This window comes from Tauraco erythrolophus, chromosome 11 (assembly GCF_009769465.1).
Source record: "Tauraco erythrolophus isolate bTauEry1 chromosome 11, bTauEry1.pri, whole genome shotgun sequence".
Taxonomy (NCBI): Eukaryota; Metazoa; Chordata; class Aves; order Musophagiformes; family Musophagidae; genus Tauraco; species Tauraco erythrolophus.
In genome coordinates, this window is record NC_141475.1 from 23,984,661 (window position 1) to 24,001,600 (window position 16,940).

Here is a 16,940-nt window from a genome sequence, read left to right on the forward strand (position 1 = left end):
TTTAGCCTGTGTCCACCTGTCTGTCCAGTCTTCGTTGGTATTCAAGAGTCAGGATACAACCTGGCACAGCAGCCTCTGGCAGCCCTCCAAGTCTGGCCAACCAAGTGGCCATTTGAAAGGAGAAGGAACTTCTGCAAAGCTCACCACCTTCCTATTACTACGGCCCCAGTCTGCTACAAGTGACATGGCCATAAAAGCCCCACAGGTTTCTCCAGGCCAAGCGAGGAGGAAGAGGGGATGGCCAACCATGCGGCCAAGATACCCATGCTTCTTAACATGTGGAAGACCTCAAAAGCAACTCAGAAAGACGTCTGATGTCAGCTGTGAAATGACATCATCTGGTATTTAGAGAAGCAAGATGTCCCCTTGGAAAGAAAAGGTTCCCTTCAATCATGGCCAGTGGCTTTCAGTTGCCAGGTGATGCAAGAGCTTGAGCACCACAAATACATGGTGAAAGGAGCCTCACGACTTCTCCTCCTTACACTGATAAAGAGCACAAGTTTGACAGCATCAAAAATTAAAGTCTTCTCTTCCCAACTGGATCACCGATGGATCCCACTGAATCTCCTCACCAGCTCGAGCAGCAGCAGACAGCATAGGCAGGTCTCCATCACTCTCTGATCTCCCTGCTGAGACAGCCAGCAGGCCCACCCATCCCCACACCCTCTACGAATTGAGGTAGAAAGCACAATCTCTATCAAAGACAGCTATTGACAAGTCTCCAGTGTGACCAGTCTAGGGTTTTAAATCCTGTGCTGCTGCCCCGTGCCAATCAGGAAATATTTTTCTCTGAAATACGATCTCTAGTGCAGGGAGACAATGGCATCAGTATTGAACCCAAAATAAAACTTACTTTTTCTTGACCTTCAAAAATATGACCATATGAAAAATGGCCAATAAAAGCCTTTGATAAACTGCCCATTAAACACAATAATAGCGTTTTCCCAATCAAACAAAAAAACCTAGCAAAGTAACCTGCAAAACTGCATATTTGCACAGGAAAACAATCAGAGAGCACAGCTGAAACAGACTCCATAGGAGCTCCAAACTTGGTTGGGATTAAACGGAGCTCCTCAGCCAAAATTAACAACCTCCTTGGCAGTGAACTTCGTAAAGCCTCTGAGTTTGCTACAATAAGCAGGCAGCAGAGCACTTCCCCAATGCAAAGGCATAAGGCTTCCCGTTATAGTCTAAGTAACCTTTAAGAAAATAACTGCAAACCAGATTTTGCCCTCGGATACAAGTCCTCAGCTTTGCTTGAATCAAAGAAGAAATTAATGGAGAAACATTGTGGCAATAGAAAGTGCTTTGGGATGCCAGGTTTTAGTGATAACCCCTACTTCACTCTCAAAGACAGTCACAGCAAGCTATTCATTATGAGAAAGTAAGGAGGGAAAACTTTCTCTAAACCAAAACAAAAGTAGAAAATGTGTCATCTTTTCACTAGTCTTGCTTTTGTCTTAACATTTAGATTAAAGCAGAAATTTTAATTCTAAGCACTACCTTATTCTATCTGCATGTTTTTAAAAGAGGTTAGACTTCACAGGAAAAGACTGCTTTTAAGAAAAAAATAATCACTCCAAATAATAATGCTTGAAATACAAAGATTTTTCATGGAGCACTGAGATTTTTAGCTGTCAACCTAGAGCAGAGTCATGTTATTTTTTGAACAAACCCCAGCCTAGCTTCTTTGTTACCGACGCAAATGATTGACCTCTTTTTCCAGATGACATGAGATAATCAGATTGCAATGAGTGGTGGGGGAGATTGCAGTAATTCAGGAAAAGAAAGAACTCTCCTTTTTTTCCACTCAGCCCAGGCATTACAGCTCAGAGATGGGGAAGACGAAGGGCTCCCACTCTCCTCTTTAAATTGACCCTAACATCTGTAGATTGATGGCAGAACAGAAATAAGTTATCTTCCTTGTGACAGAAAACAATCAATTTACTCGACTAATCCCAGGCTAAATTGTTTTGCAGTCAAGTCTGGATGATGAACTAGGACTATGTGAGCTAGAATCATACCAAACAGAACATTTAATAAAGATCAGGTGCTAAATTCCTGCAGTGCAAAAGCACAAAAAGGCTGACGTGATGTTATCGGTGTCCTCCCACACCCACGATGTGAAGAGTGCACTCAAGAGCATTTAAAAACCCTGATCTATAACATCTGTGCTAATTAATTACTAGTGAGCTAGAAGAACTGCCTGTGCAATTAGCAGTCCTGTATGGGACGAGGGCAATATACCATCTCAGCTCAATCAATTTAGCCACTGAGAATCTTTCTGAAATATTTAAAATACTTCACAGAAATATCCACCTGATTACAGCTCGCTGGGAAGGCTTCGACAAAGCTACAAGAATTTCGACTCGATCTGGATTTCATTGCTGAGATGAAATTCAGGCAAAAGTCACATGAATCACGGTAAATCAAAGCAGCTGCGTCTAAGCAAAGCTCCTTACAGAAAAAAAAACCCAAAAAACAAAACAAGCAAAAAACCCAAGTCAAGCTTCAGGACAGTATCTTTTATAACCAACCTTGGAGAAAATCAAAACGGCCGCTTCCTTTTAGAAGGGTGTCTATTCATAATACCCAAAGTGTCACTCTGCATTTCTAAAAATAAAGGTTTCCCCCCCTCCCCATATAAAAGAAAATGCACTGAAGGTCACAAAACTTTTGAAATAAAATTCCACCCTTCCTCAGAAAGGGAGAACTAACCAATGGGTTTTGTAGCACAGCCTGAGCGAGCTGGGTAAACAAATCCCGTTAAGTTCAGCGGGACATGAAATTTCATTTCACCGCCTTTGCAAATCCAGATGAATATACAGACCGACATTGTTCAGAACATCTGGGTATACAAATACGGTTTGTTCATTCAATTATTAGATTTAAAGGTGTTTTATTTCTTATAGCCCGGAGGGAGGAAATGTTCTACCTCTTCCCTATAAATACCCTCTCCCTTCTGGCTCAATGTCCCAGATATTTCCAAATAAGGGAAACACAGTTCCCCTCCTTTGTCGGTGGTCCACGTTATCTTCTACTAACTGGTGAGAACACACTGTTTATCTTGCTCTGAAGCTCTAAGACCTTTGTGTAACTCTTCTCCCCAGCATGGGGATTTAACCGCTGAGCATTTAAGCAGGATGAAAGTGTACTTGATGTATTTTTTCTGTTGGTTGGATATCTATAAATTACGTAAACTCTTTCCTAGGAAAAAGTATCAGATTTCTGTCTTCTGGATTTGACTGTCAGTTGCAGCAGAAGCTGTGAATTCTTGAGATAAGATGAAGCTCCTCAAGGGGAAGAGGTTGTGCCTTACGTCATTCACCACTGGCTTCCTGCGAAATCATGGAGCAGATAGCTTATCCAGCTGCCCCTGCCAAGGAGATCCTGCTGGCCATAGGAGACAAGGGAGGGATGAACGCAGACAACAGCAAGAATACAAGAGTCTACAGAGGTTGATCGGGATTGTGAAAAACAGCCTTGGGGAAAAGCTCCAGCCACCGTCAAAAGGACTTTTAAGTCACCAGTAAGGTCAAATAAGAGTCTTGGACACAGATTTCCCCACTCTTTGCTAGATGTGCCCTACACTTTCCCAGGTGGACTTGGAGCTGTGTTTCCAGCAGGCTAGCACACTTACAAAGATGAGGGAGCTTCAGCTGAAGTTTTCTTTGTCTGAGCTCCTGCTATGAGACTGAAAAATGTAAGCAGAACCGTGGCCACCCATTCTGCCCCATCTGTGCCTCAGAGTCGTGGATGCCCAGAAGACCACCTCTCAGAGTGGTTTATAACCATGCTGGATCACGTGTATCCACAGCTGCCCTGATGTTTTGTCTGCATTTCCAGTTACGAAAAGTCCGGATGAAATCAAGTTTGACACATTTCTGTTCGCCTTTAAAAGTAGTTGAGATTGAAGATGGAAGAATATTGTGCAATTAAATTAAGAGGCGATGCTCCCATTTAGCTGATGAAGAGAACCTCTTATCAACAACTTCTGGTGCCCAAGTTACAAAGCTGGTTCTTTAGTATTTCAAGATAAGCACATAAAAACAGAGCATGAATATCTCCTCTTTTTTCTGCCCCAGACCCCCCCACTTTGCAGGACTCTGCTAACGAAGCACAAAACAGCTTTCTGCTGGAACCAAGCAAGGTGGTGTGAAAGCAGGTAGGGCCGCCATAGCATTCAGGTTTCTTGTAAAATTTGGGTTTGTTCCTGCAGTATAGATACATCAGGAAAATATCTCCATGCTCTCAACATTTCACACGTAGACAAATTTTCCTAGGCTTGTAAATCCCTGGAAATTACTTTGCACACAGTGGACTTCTCAGAAAGAGTTGGTCAAGATGCACTAGAAGGAACTACATGCAGGCAGCTCAAAGCAAGACACTGCTGGGTCTGGAGTTAGGAAAAGCAACGGCTGAGGGAGGGAGTATGTTACCACTGGGCATGGACTTGCTTTTCAGTGGTCTGCTTGTGATATTCAGCTTTTACCATTCCCCATCAAAGCCCCACGATGCAAGCCAAGTTTCAAGAGAGCAGAGCAAAAGGAGATTTGTTTCTCTCCCTCAACACGGTGTCTTTCTCAGTAATGCTGGATATACATCACAGCAATTCTTTTCGCTGAAGAAAAGACAAATCAAGTCTGATTTGGGTCAATTCTTGCATGCATATAGATTGACATGAACTTGGGAACATACTTTGCTTGAACTCTGCATAATGTCAATATTTTTCTAAAATATTAATCAGTTCATAAAGTGGCTACTGTATGTGACTATTAGGTAAAATATTATTTAGTAAAGAATTTGTGTGGCCCAGCTAATGGAGTTAACGCTGGTACACAGAGGTGTATTCTCAGCATGTTAACATCAGAAGAATCTGAAACTCATAACCATTTTGTTTTCTGCCTGGACGAACAATTTCACAGTCTATTATTTTAGAGAAAATATAAAAGATAAAGAATGTTTAAGAACTAGGCATATTTCCAAATAGAAACAAACAAAACCACAGGCTGAGTCGTGATGTGAGAGATAAGGTAGAGGCGCAAGAATATCACACTGGAAATTCCCTGATGTCACAAATTAACTGTGGTTTCTCAGGTTCAGACTAGTGCCCTAATTAATGCATCCTATTTCCTCTCACTTACTAAAACTTAAAGAAAACCAGCACGTACACAGCACACAATATATATTTCTAACTAGATGCAAGTCTAAACAATTCTGCCAAGCAGTATTATTTGCCAAAACTATTAAAAAAATGCAGTAGGAACAGCAATACTATTCAGATTTCATTTGTGATGCTGATCTATATGCACAAGATTCAACATGTCTCTGTTGTTTCATATTTCATTACTTGGTATAATACTAAAATTCACATATCCTGACAGCATTTTAGTTTTCAGAGTGGTTTTTCCTATTTTACTAATAAAATCACTGTCAGTTTTGATGGGTTGTCTTCAGGAGACAATCTTGTTAAATCTCCTTATGTTACAGAAGCAAATAGATTTAGGGAAACCAGGGAAGCTGCACTTAAGTGGGGTATTTTGTCTGTCAGTAGAGGAACCATTTACAACAAATTTTGTCTGCAAAACATTTCTATGTTGGTATAACAAAGGTCTTTATTACTATGTACCAAATGATCAGTTCCTGGCTAGAAGAATGTAAAAGTTACATATGTTGCCATAGTGTTTCTCAGCCTCTGTACTTACATGGACCGTAAGTGATGAAACTACTCTTTTAAGCTTTTAAATCTATGGGATATTCAGGTACAGATATATATACACAGCCCAATAAGCTTGCAAAATAGATTCAGGACCAAAATAGGAAAGAATCAACAGGATCTACAATGAGTAAGCAGAGGAACTTCACCTGGTTCCTGTCTGCATTGAATCACAGCTCCCTCAATTTCCCTTTAAGTCACAGGCTCTGGATTACAAAACTGGATACAATTAATAAAACAAAAAAAAACCAAACCCCAAAATAGGAAAAACTCCTACTTTTCCTAAATATATTTCAATGTTATAAGGAAGAGAGCGCGAGAAGAGAATAGGGTTGTAGCAAGAAAGCATCAACTCTATTCTGTACCTTGTCACCAGCCTGTATCACGTACCAACATCCTGCAGAGCACATCCCACACAGCTCGGGGATACTTGCTAGTCTTGGTTCTTGCTAGCTTCAGCCCTGGCTGGCCACAACAGTCAACTTCACTTCATCTCAGAACTTCTGTCTTGCTGAGTTCAGTAGTTTTAAAATGTTTTCAAATTAAAATCACCATAGTTAGAAAGTTTTTCACTAAGCCCATTTTCCAGGTGTTTCCAACACATTTGCCTCGAAGAAATGAGCGCATGGAACTACCAACACCTCCATCAGCAATGCAGGCAGGAATATGAGGCATCTGAGGCAATGGTTTACACCTTCGGGAATACCTGAAGGCTACTTCAATGCACAAAATTAGATTTACAAAACCTCAATGACAGGAAAGTAACATCTTTGAGTTTTTAAGCTGGTTGTACACACACGGCAATAGTATTGCAAAGGTTTATGATCTATTTATAGCGTAAAACAACTCCTTGAACTATTAAATAGTTCCAGTCTTTTTATCTCCCTTCTCCATACGTAAAGCATGCCAACTCCACATGCAAAAAAACCAGCTGCTCAGAGAAGTAAAGTGGACACCAAGTCAGCATTTGGGCACCGCTCTGGGCAGCTGAAAAGCAAGTTTGCTTTTCTGCAACTCAGAAAAGAGGCAAATCACATCAGCTAGTTCCAAAAAGAGTCAGACAAGCTCACGGACAACAGGTCAACAAGTGGATACCCAAAGGACTAGGCAGGACTAAATTCTCTGCTGTGCCCAGCAAGGCTGGATGCTGGTGGAGGAGCAGGGACCAGTGGGTGGGATGGTGCTTCCAAGCTCTCCTCCACCACAACTCCTGAAGACAGACCACTGGGCTAGATGGGCCTCTGCTCTGATCCACTAGGGCCAAATCTTCTCAAATGACCACAAAAAAAATAAAATCTTTACATAAAGGTGCACACGCCCCCCCGGAGCTGCCTCCCTGCCCAGGCTAGGTCTGTTTATTCTGGCACCCAGTTCTCAGCACCCACCCAGCTCCCGGACAGGATGCACATAACAATCCATCTCCTGCTTTCCACTTATTTGAAGTGTTTTAGTTTCGGCTATCTTAGGTTCTTCAAACTTCAATGAGGATTAAAAAAAAAAGACTTTATCTGATTTGAAGGGAGAAAAGATGTTTTATTAGCAAATAGGCGAAAGCACTGTAAGACTGCTTGAAACTCCTTATGTTCCCACAGTACTTGCAGCCACACACAAAACTTCTCAAACTACCAGATCACTACATGATCAAGAAGTGAACCACTGAGTGCATGAGAAGGAAGTGACTCAGACTGAAATTCATAAAGGACAGCATGAATGGGACAGGATTTCCGCTTACAGCTCTTTTTACATGGCAAGGCTCTTTATAAAAAAAAAAAAAAACACACGACAAACCAAACCACAAACCAAAAAAAAACCTACCACAAAAACCCCCAACCTTGATCCCTCCTCTCCCATTCAGTTTTTAAAAACAGCTCTACAGAAAAGCTACAGTAGGGGTTTTAAATCAGAATCCCTACAACACACCTCCAACTCCTCTGCCTGTACAGTGTCTGTCCTACCACAAGAAATGCTCAGAATAGCTGCTAACTTTTCAGACAATTATTAGCTATCAGTCTCCTTTTTCTGCCCTGAAATGGCGTATTTCCAGCATAAACTAGATATCTTGATTTACAAGTGCAGCTCCCAACATAAAGACAAGATGCTGTCCATGGAAAAGGCCAGAGGAATTGCATTTATATCCCCAATCTGAAACAGTAATTTCCCTACTAAAAAGAGGTCCTGATGCTATGTTATAGGGCCAGCCTGGATCCACAATTGAAGAAATGACTGAACCAAAAGTACTCCAGGGTTTATTTTACTACTATTGATGATGCTATCACCCCACTTCTTTTACCAGTGCTGAATCAGCTTTTCAGAAAATGCTGATTCTTCTAATACCGAAAGGAGGCAGTAAGTTATTGACACAGGGCACAATTTGCCTTGAGTCTTTACTCAAGTGTCACGGGCATAATACATGCAATTAGTGTATATTTTAAGTACGTTGTTGACTTAAAATACCTCATGTCCCGTGATCTGTCATACCTTTTCAAGGGAAAAAGTAGAGTGGTCCTTGCACTGTACACTGAACATTTTCATCAGTGTTATTCTCGGAGTATGAAGACAGGCTGAGAGAGTTGGGGCTGTTCACTTTGGAGAAGAGAAGGCTCCAAGGAGACCTTCTAGCAGCCTTCCAGTACCTAAAGGGGCTACAAGAAAGCTGGAGAGGGACTTTTTACAAAGGTGTGTAGTGATAGGACAGGGGGCAATGGCTTTAAACTGAAAGAGGGGAGGATTTCAATTAGATCTAAGGAAGAAATTCTTCCATCTGAGGGTGGTGAGGCACTGGAACAGGTTGCCTAGAGGAGTTGTGGATGCCCCATCCCTGGAAGTGTTCAAGGCCAGGCTGGATAAGGCTTTGGGCAACCTGGTGTAGTGGAGGGTGTCCCTGCCCACGGCAGTGGGGTTGGAACTAGATGATCTTTAAGATCCCTTCCATCCCAAGCCATTCTATGATTCTACTCCGTAATAACCTCAGTGCAAAGTGTCAGCTCAGGAGCAGCTGAGACTGCCGGCACGTATCCAGCACCAGGCAAGTTCCTACCCACGCTCCCAGCGCCAAGGCAGCTCCCGAAAAGCCCAGTCCCTAAGGAAATGAATTGCTACATCCTGCTGTAGTCCTAGGTACTGATGCACGCTGTTTTCTGCAGCAGCCAGAATTCAGGCTGTGTGAGTGTCTGCTCCAGCTGTGTACTGGGCTCCTAAAGCCCCGCTCCCTGGCAGGCAGAACGACTGCTCCGGTGACAGCAGCTTGCCAAGAGCTGGCTCACTGGATTGCTCTGACATCCAAACACCCAAAATAAGCATGCCAGCTACCATACCCCAAACAACCCTCCCCAACCTGATATGAAATGATACACTATAAAATATACTTCAATCTCAATTAAGAAATTCATGCAAATGAACCCATCAGCTTCAGTTCTCCTTCACCTTACTCAAGTTTTACTCTAAATTCATACATTCCTTCTTGCCTCTCAAGAGTTCTTTGGCTAAGTGGTTTTCTAAATAAAGAATCTTATTCTCTACATATTTTTATATATATATATATATATATAAAAATAGTTTTCCAGGCTATTCTGCAATTTTGGAAGCAGCTACACAGCACCATCAAATTTTTAACTATTAGCAGGCTTGAACTGATACACATTGACAAAATGTGTAAGTTGAAACAGCTTTCCTGCTTCTTGCTTCTCACACATTCTTTTTCTTGGCTATTGTAAACACACTATCATCTTAGCAGCATGAATCAAAATTATCAGCTGTTCCCAGATTGCTTTTAACTCTCACTCCGATTACCTGTATGGCCATGTTAGTCACGTACCAATGAATAAATCCCCAAATAATTCAAGAAGAAACAGAGAAGGTAAACACGAAGCAGTAGATATGATTAGAAGCTTATAAATATCAAGTGGGAACTTATTTTGGGCGTTGTTCAGTGAGAGTCATTACAAAACTTCTGTGACAACCTTTCTGCAGAAATTTGCACATAACAATATGTTTATGACTGTAACAATAGACTTTGATGTGAAAAGCTCACGTTTGAGTATTTTTTCTTCTTATAAAATGCAAAAATTCCTCCTATTCCTGCTTTGGCCATGGACCTTGCTGTTGAATGGTCTGACAGTGCGCCCTCGGCTGCCATCTCCGGGCACAGATGCAGAACCTAATTTTAAAACACCAGTTGAGTTGGATTTATTAGCAGGGTGGGACAACCGATTCTTATTTGCATGGTCTTTTCTTATGGACTTTTCACAATCTGGGGGAAGACTCCATCATTCACTGTTCCCAGTTTCAAGGTGCTCTCTGGCCAACAGTCTGGACGTGCCCCAAAGCTCAGCTGCAAATCCTCATTCCTTACCAAGCCAGCAGCATTTTTTCCCCTTTGGCTATCAGTTCAGTTAGTTTTCATGAGTATTTATTTCAGTTACACCTCACGAGCAAAAGTACACAGCCAAATAAATATATACAATATACAGATAACGGAAAAACTGTGTTGTATGCCTAAGTTCACATAAGAGATTTCAAAGCATGCAACATTATAAATATCCTCAACTGTGCTGGTATAAGCTTGCTTACTGCCTAAAAGTTTGTTCAGCCAGCTGCAGTTGTAGCAGTTAGCAAAGAGACATGCAGAGAACAGAACAGTGGAAAGGTATAACGGATTATAATATGTTATTGAGCTAAATCTAGGTAGAAACAGCTATGTGTAGAATGGCTTGTGATAAAACAGAGCTGATTAGATGAACAACCTAATGTTTTACTGTAGACTTTCAATTTTTTAATAATGAGCCTACAAAAAATTGAGGAAAGTTATTTTAATAAGTTACAAGACTTACGTAACCACTAATTCCAATGGCTAAGATTAAGCATTTTCTTCTCAAATTTCCTCTGTTTCAACTAATTGTACTTTCATTCAACTTTCACACATGCAAACTTGTTTTTACGGCAATTGTTTCTAAATGTTCTAGTAAGTTTACTATGTTCAAATATGCAAAGTAGCACTATCTAGTAGCCAGGGTTCAGTAATAGCTCAATTGGTCGTAAGGATTTTATGCAGTGTCAACATCTCGATGTGAAAAGCAAAATAAGACCAAAAACTTGCCTATAAAATGCATTTCTGTTTCCAAAAGATAAAAAGAGAATGATGCTGCGTCTACCAGGGAGTAGTCACAAAAGATGGGGAGGCAACTGGTTCATCTTACAAAATAAATACAGTATAGCAAGCTCAACGTTTATACGTAAGTTCGCACTGTATTAACACTGCCTTTATGTGTGGGTGGTAGTGGTTTTTGGCAGAGTTACCAGATCCATACACAGGCGGCCGTAAGCCGGAAAGGTGCAATAAAAAGGAATTAAAAATAAATAAAACTGTCTTTACCATGTGGGTCTTGTTCATTTGACTTCGGGCTGCTTCTTGCTCTGCGCTCCGGTTTCTTTACCGCTGGAGCCGCCCCGCCGCCGCTGCTTGCTCCATTGTGGCTCTTCGCGTAACCATTATACACAGTCGTGCAGCTGCCTATATGGCTTTTGTAGATGGATGAAGGAGGACTATTCAGACGGTTCTGGCGATCAACCTGCCTGTCTTTGAGTTTTTTGTGCTGTGGTTTGCTGTACTGATCTTCCCTAGTAATATAGCTGGACATCCCATATAGTGGTATGATTTCTGAAACGAAAGAATTCACCCACGGTAACTCAGAACAACAAAATCACTGGATTTTTTTTCCAAAAAACAAATTCCTGACCATCTCTAAATGAAACAACGCCATATTCTGCTAGAGATGGCATTTACAAAAAAACAAGAGGGTTTTTTCCTTAAAAAAAAAAAATCCTTTCTGCAGGACTGATTAATTTTTGGTATTATATTACAATACATAATATTAAAAGTGCTCATTTGCTGTTTGATATTTTAGAACTCACTGGGTGAGTGCACATGAACAAGTAAAATACAGTAATTAGGACAACAGTTTTTCTCCTCTTTTTCTGTTTCTGTGTTTTGGGGACATAGATTTCAAGGAAAATTCCAGGGAGAACAATATTTAGGAAAAAGCCTTCATAAATTCACAGTAATTTGGCATTTTCTTCCCCAGGGCCTGACTGGACAGAACAAGCCGAGATGCCCTGGTTTCAAGCTGCCATCACTGATTACATGCACTTTAATTTCCCAGTATAAATAGACTTTACAATCATGTCAACTGTGCCTGCCTAAGGAGAGAAGCGCAGCATGAAGGGGAAACTTCGGGCAAGTAGAACTGTCTAAAAAAATCTTGAGAAATATTCTAAGTATCATACGTACACTTTAGATACACTTCATGAAATACAATCCCCCCTTCCCCTCTCCAAGAATGACCATCTCTAACCTAAGGCAGGTCAGCTTGCAGGAATCAGAATATTTTCTGCTTTCTTCTATAGTTCAATCCTCCTTTTTGCCCTCCACTTTGAATCTGAAGCTTGAACAAATTCATGCCCCAAAAACCAGTTTTGCCTTTGTCAGCAAAATAACAATTGATACTTGATATATTCTTCAAATTTTTTTCTATATCCATTCAGAAGTTATCATACAAACTTCTGAAGCAAACAAGCACCCTATCCAGCCGTTGGAAGTCTTGTTTGTGAGCTGAGATTGCCATGTATACTATATTGTAATTTCCCAAGTTGTTTCAACTAGCCAGATTTTCTTTCTTTGCTATTTCAGTGCATCTTGGTCTCCATCCCTCCTTGTCTAACTACACGATCATATTTACATTCTTGCAGCACTAACTGCCTAAAATCGGCATGCCACAAATAGATGCAATTTTTGTTTATAGTATAAGCCATTGTACAGCAAATGGGAAATGGTGCGTTAATACTCATCAGTACAATATTCACCACTTGTTTCAGTGTTACAGATATAGGTCATTCCAGTAAAGGAATCACAGATTTTTTTTTTAATTATTATTATTTTTACATTGAACTGACTTCTTGGTACCTCCAGGCTGCAGAAATCTACTGAACTAGCAACTCTATGTTTGCTTCGCACACTACCACATTTGCAGACAAGATTTTGTCATGCAATCTGACACACTGCCCTCCTCCTTTCCAAGGGGAAAGTCCCTCCCCTATGTATCTGGCTGGCTACACAGTCCTGCTGGTTTCCTGAGCTTCCCACTTCCTCCCCCCTCAAGTACAGTGAAGCCAAATGTCAGCCGTAAGGGTCCGTTCCTCACTAGAAAACGAGGTCAGCTGGTCAACAAAAACTGCACAGGGTAGCATCAATAGATACCTCCCCCTCTCTGCCTCTTCCCTCCCACTCCAGCAGAACCTCACTTCTCATGATAGGGCTTAAACATATTCTTTAGAAAGGGTCTTAAGTCCAGGTAGTTCAGCAGTAACGTGAAACCACGAATCCTGAACTGATTTCCGAGTTAAACATCTCAAGTAGCTTTGCCGATTACTTTTTTGGTTAACGCCCTCTTCCAGATTACACAGAGACTTATCTCCAGGGTGGCACAGACACAACAGTGCGTAGTTCAGACAGAAATATGCCCCTTTCACTCCTTTTCTTGCAGTTATTTACTCACGGCCTGATTAGGGTTGCCATGCTACCCTTTGGTACCGAACAATGCTTTTCAGTGACTTACTGCCCAGTCTCAACCAGAATAACAAACAGAAAATGCCTGTTATTTCTTGGAAAACCACGGCTGGGGGCCAGAAAGCACACTACGGCCAACAGGAAGCAGCATCCGGCTTTTCCCACTGGAAATGACTGCGGCAAGCCATGCTCGGATACAGCCTTCCGTATCCATCCTCGTTCCCAGGCCACGACTGACACACTTTGTGTCTCGGTTTTCTGTACAACGCTGCATCGTGATGCAGCAAGAGCAATCGGCATGACTCACACTCCTAGTTTGGAGCACAGGATGAAACATTTTTTCCCCATTGTATTTACAAATTCAGTTAAAATTGGTTTTATTTCTGCAACCTAGCATTGCAACACTGGACTGTCCCATATTGCTGCACTCTGGATGGCTACACCTCCCAATCCTTTCCTGCTCCAAACGTTAAAGAAGGAGGCTCCATCCATGTCGGCAACACCATTCTCCAAGTTCTCCAATTAATTTCCACTCTTGTTTTCACTAGTCCTTAAAATTTGATGAACACAGGTGTGAAATGTCAGTACCTTCCTTCCAGCTCACCTTGTTCTCCATATATTGTAGGGGGAAGATGATGCTGTGGGAAAAACTGTGGTGGCATGTCCCCAGGTCCAGTGACAGGAGGATAAAAAGCTGTATGAGAGTTGTGAAGAAAATGGGGATGGTGTGTCAGGTATGGAGGTAAGTGATGGGTTGGAGAGATGGCCGAAGGATAGCTAGGTGGGTAACACTCCGGAGACTGGGGGGTAACCACCACCCTCCGAACGCCGGTGTTGTCTTCTATCACCTGGAAGGGAAGGCAGGGACATGAGCACATTATGCAGCATCTGAACCAAACATATTTTTAAAGCAGCACTGTTCACAGTTTGTTCTGCCATTAGAAGATGGTTGGTCCTTAGCTTTATGAATAAACACATTTCTAAAATATCAGCAGAAGTAATCATAGTGGTGACGTGGCTTTTCTTGGAGCCTCAGATAGCCACACTAATCACTGGGAGACTTGCTGCTGCCAGTGGTAACTATGTGGGTAAGAGACAATAAATAACCTGTATTTAGGGAGTAAAACAATTGAAAAAGGAACACAAAGCACCAAAATAAGAGTACTCATTGGGACCAACCTTACATTCTGCCCATAAAATTTCCACCACTGACTTTGGCAGCACTCTGAGTGAGTATGGAGCTGGTAATGCTTGGAAATTAGCTGGCACTGCTATTGCGGAGAAGCTACATGTGTGCACAGACACGTGTACTCTGCTGGAACCCGTTGTGTTGACACACGTTTTCAAACGAATTGCTCTGTTCAGAACAGGTATCTGTTCAAGGCAAATCATAGGGCAGAAGGTTTTTTCTGCTACAGAGCTGGTCTATACATTCATGGAAATCAGCTCTGGAATACGCATAACTTGGCCCCAAACGCCATAGTCAACGCATGTAAAAACAGATGTAGGAAGGTGGAAATATGCTTAGGTTGAAAAAAGCTTTTCAGCTTATAATTCTTCCAGAGCTATGTTTCTGGAGAACAGTCAACCAGCTAAAATTCAGACCAGAGTTAGAAGCCAAGCTTTTCTTGAAGCTTGTTCAAAAAACTTCTATCATTTCTGGAACTTAAAAATACAACCGCGTAAGAACAATTACTATCCCTTTGATACTCTACGTTGACGTGCATAAGGTAGAAAAGCATGAAGGAAGCATAATTTAGTTTCATACAACAAACAGGCTGTTAAAAATCTAATTTTTTCTAAACTGACTGAAGACAGACAGATGGAATAACATATGCGATGAATGTGTTGCATGAGATAAGTGAATGTGCATCAAGGGCACCTGCCGTAAGATGCTGCTACTCCCAGCTGATTACCACCAACATTAGCTGGAGTCATCTATGCCCCGTAACTTGTAATTGATGTTTTGCATTAAAAAAATGTGTTGCTTGCTACGCTGAGTAGCCATAACAGGAACAGTTTAGCTTCACACACTTGATCCTAACCTCTAAATTTACAACCTCAATTAGCAACGTGTCGTCTGCTAGCTTTAAATCTCTAAGACTTTATAGGGTCTTCAAACGATGGCTGAATCTCAGAGATTTAGACTATCATATCAGTGGTTTTCAGGCCTCCCATCTCTGCTACTGGTTCTACTCAACCTCCACAGGATCTCTTATCCTGGTGCCAGGTCTGAAACCTGCGCTCCAAGATACAGAAAAGAGGAAAATCCTTTTTCATTTACCACATATTTGATAAACAGAACTATTTATTTAGGACTGTGTACAGAAACATCAGACTTAACTCTCTTAGACTTGGATCATGCTCTAATTGGAGACAGCAAGTTCCTTCATCTTGATGTGACAAGTTTCCATCATGGCTTTAACTAGTCCAAGCCTGTCCTTCAGGTGGGTATAAGCTCTTATCTGTGCATATAGACCAGACTACATGTGTGTTTTGTGCCCTAGTGAAAGATGAATATGTTAAAGAACAGATTTAGACAGAAAGCTTGTACTCTGTAGCAGCACGAAATGTAAACCCGTATTTCAAATCATTAGGTTTCCTATTCCTGAGCTATCTTCTAGAGACCCGGGAGGAAAGTTCAGAGTTCCTTCAAAGACCTTTTTGATGAAATTATGCTGCTAGCTGAAACTATGAAATACTAGCAGTAATGACAGAAAAGCCAGAGATCAGGGGATGAACCAGCCTTCCAAATGACTTTTGTCAAAAAGCTAAGAGAATAATATTAATATCTTTTATTTGTTGCCTCCCAGGCCATGAATGCTGACAGCATTCTTGTTACCTCATGTCCCTATGTTCCAAATAAACACAGGGGACCTTGCAAAGAAATACTTTATCTCCCTATCCTACAGGGCATTTCTTCCATAAACTAGGAATTATAGAGACATTTGTAAATTTCTGAGGCTGTACATACAGTCTTTAAATATGCTATTCCTGTCCTTAAGAGATCATAGAATTGGTAATCCTATGTATTATGTACTATATGCATTAGATAGCTACAAAACCAGGATGGGTTAAGGCTGTAGATATCTACTGATCTGTAGAACTTGCAGTGGGCAGACTGAAGCCGTGCCATTCTGGGAGACGGACACTTTCAATTCATCAAAGACAGAGCAAAATTAGTTTTGCTCCATTAATGTAAATAACATAACTTAGCAGAGAGGTTAAACATTGGAATTTAAGGAAGAAATCTGCAGTTCTTTGTATACGCTTAAAAGCCTTTGTCACAAAGATCATAAATCCATCAGGAAACACACTGTCTGCTGAACTGTCTCTACTTCAGTGCCCAGAAGCAATGAAACCCTAATCCCTGTTGAGGTCTCTAGATGCAACTGAAACATTAAAAGTAATTGCTATTACTCATTTTAGCAGTTTATATTTATAGAAAACAAGTATCTCTGGTCATTTGGCACCTAGAGTTCAACTTTCATTATTTTGTATTTTTCAAACAGTTACTAGGTAAATTGTTTTTCACTGTTATTTTCTGCACTTGCTGGTGTAATTGGCATGCTGCCTCAATAACAGTATTATTATAGCATAGTTCTGTGTGTTTTTTTCCATATTTTAGGGAGCTTAATTGCTAAGTGAGGTAGATAGACGATC

General features: G+C 41.1%; 1 protein-coding gene across 1 annotated transcript in view; it reads right to left on the reverse strand.

The window, feature by feature from the left end:
• Positions 1 to 16,940, reverse strand: part of FNDC3B (fibronectin type III domain containing 3B) — a 159,261-nt gene that overhangs the window by 79,467 nt on the left and 62,854 nt on the right. The window contains exons 4-5 of the mRNA XM_009989966.2: positions 13,882 to 14,125; positions 11,088 to 11,372 (exon numbers count right to left, since the gene is read on the reverse strand). Of these exons, the coding sequence (XP_009988268.2) occupies positions 11,088 to 11,372; positions 13,882 to 14,125 (529 nt within the window). The remainder of the gene's footprint in view (positions 1 to 11,087; positions 11,373 to 13,881; positions 14,126 to 16,940) is intronic.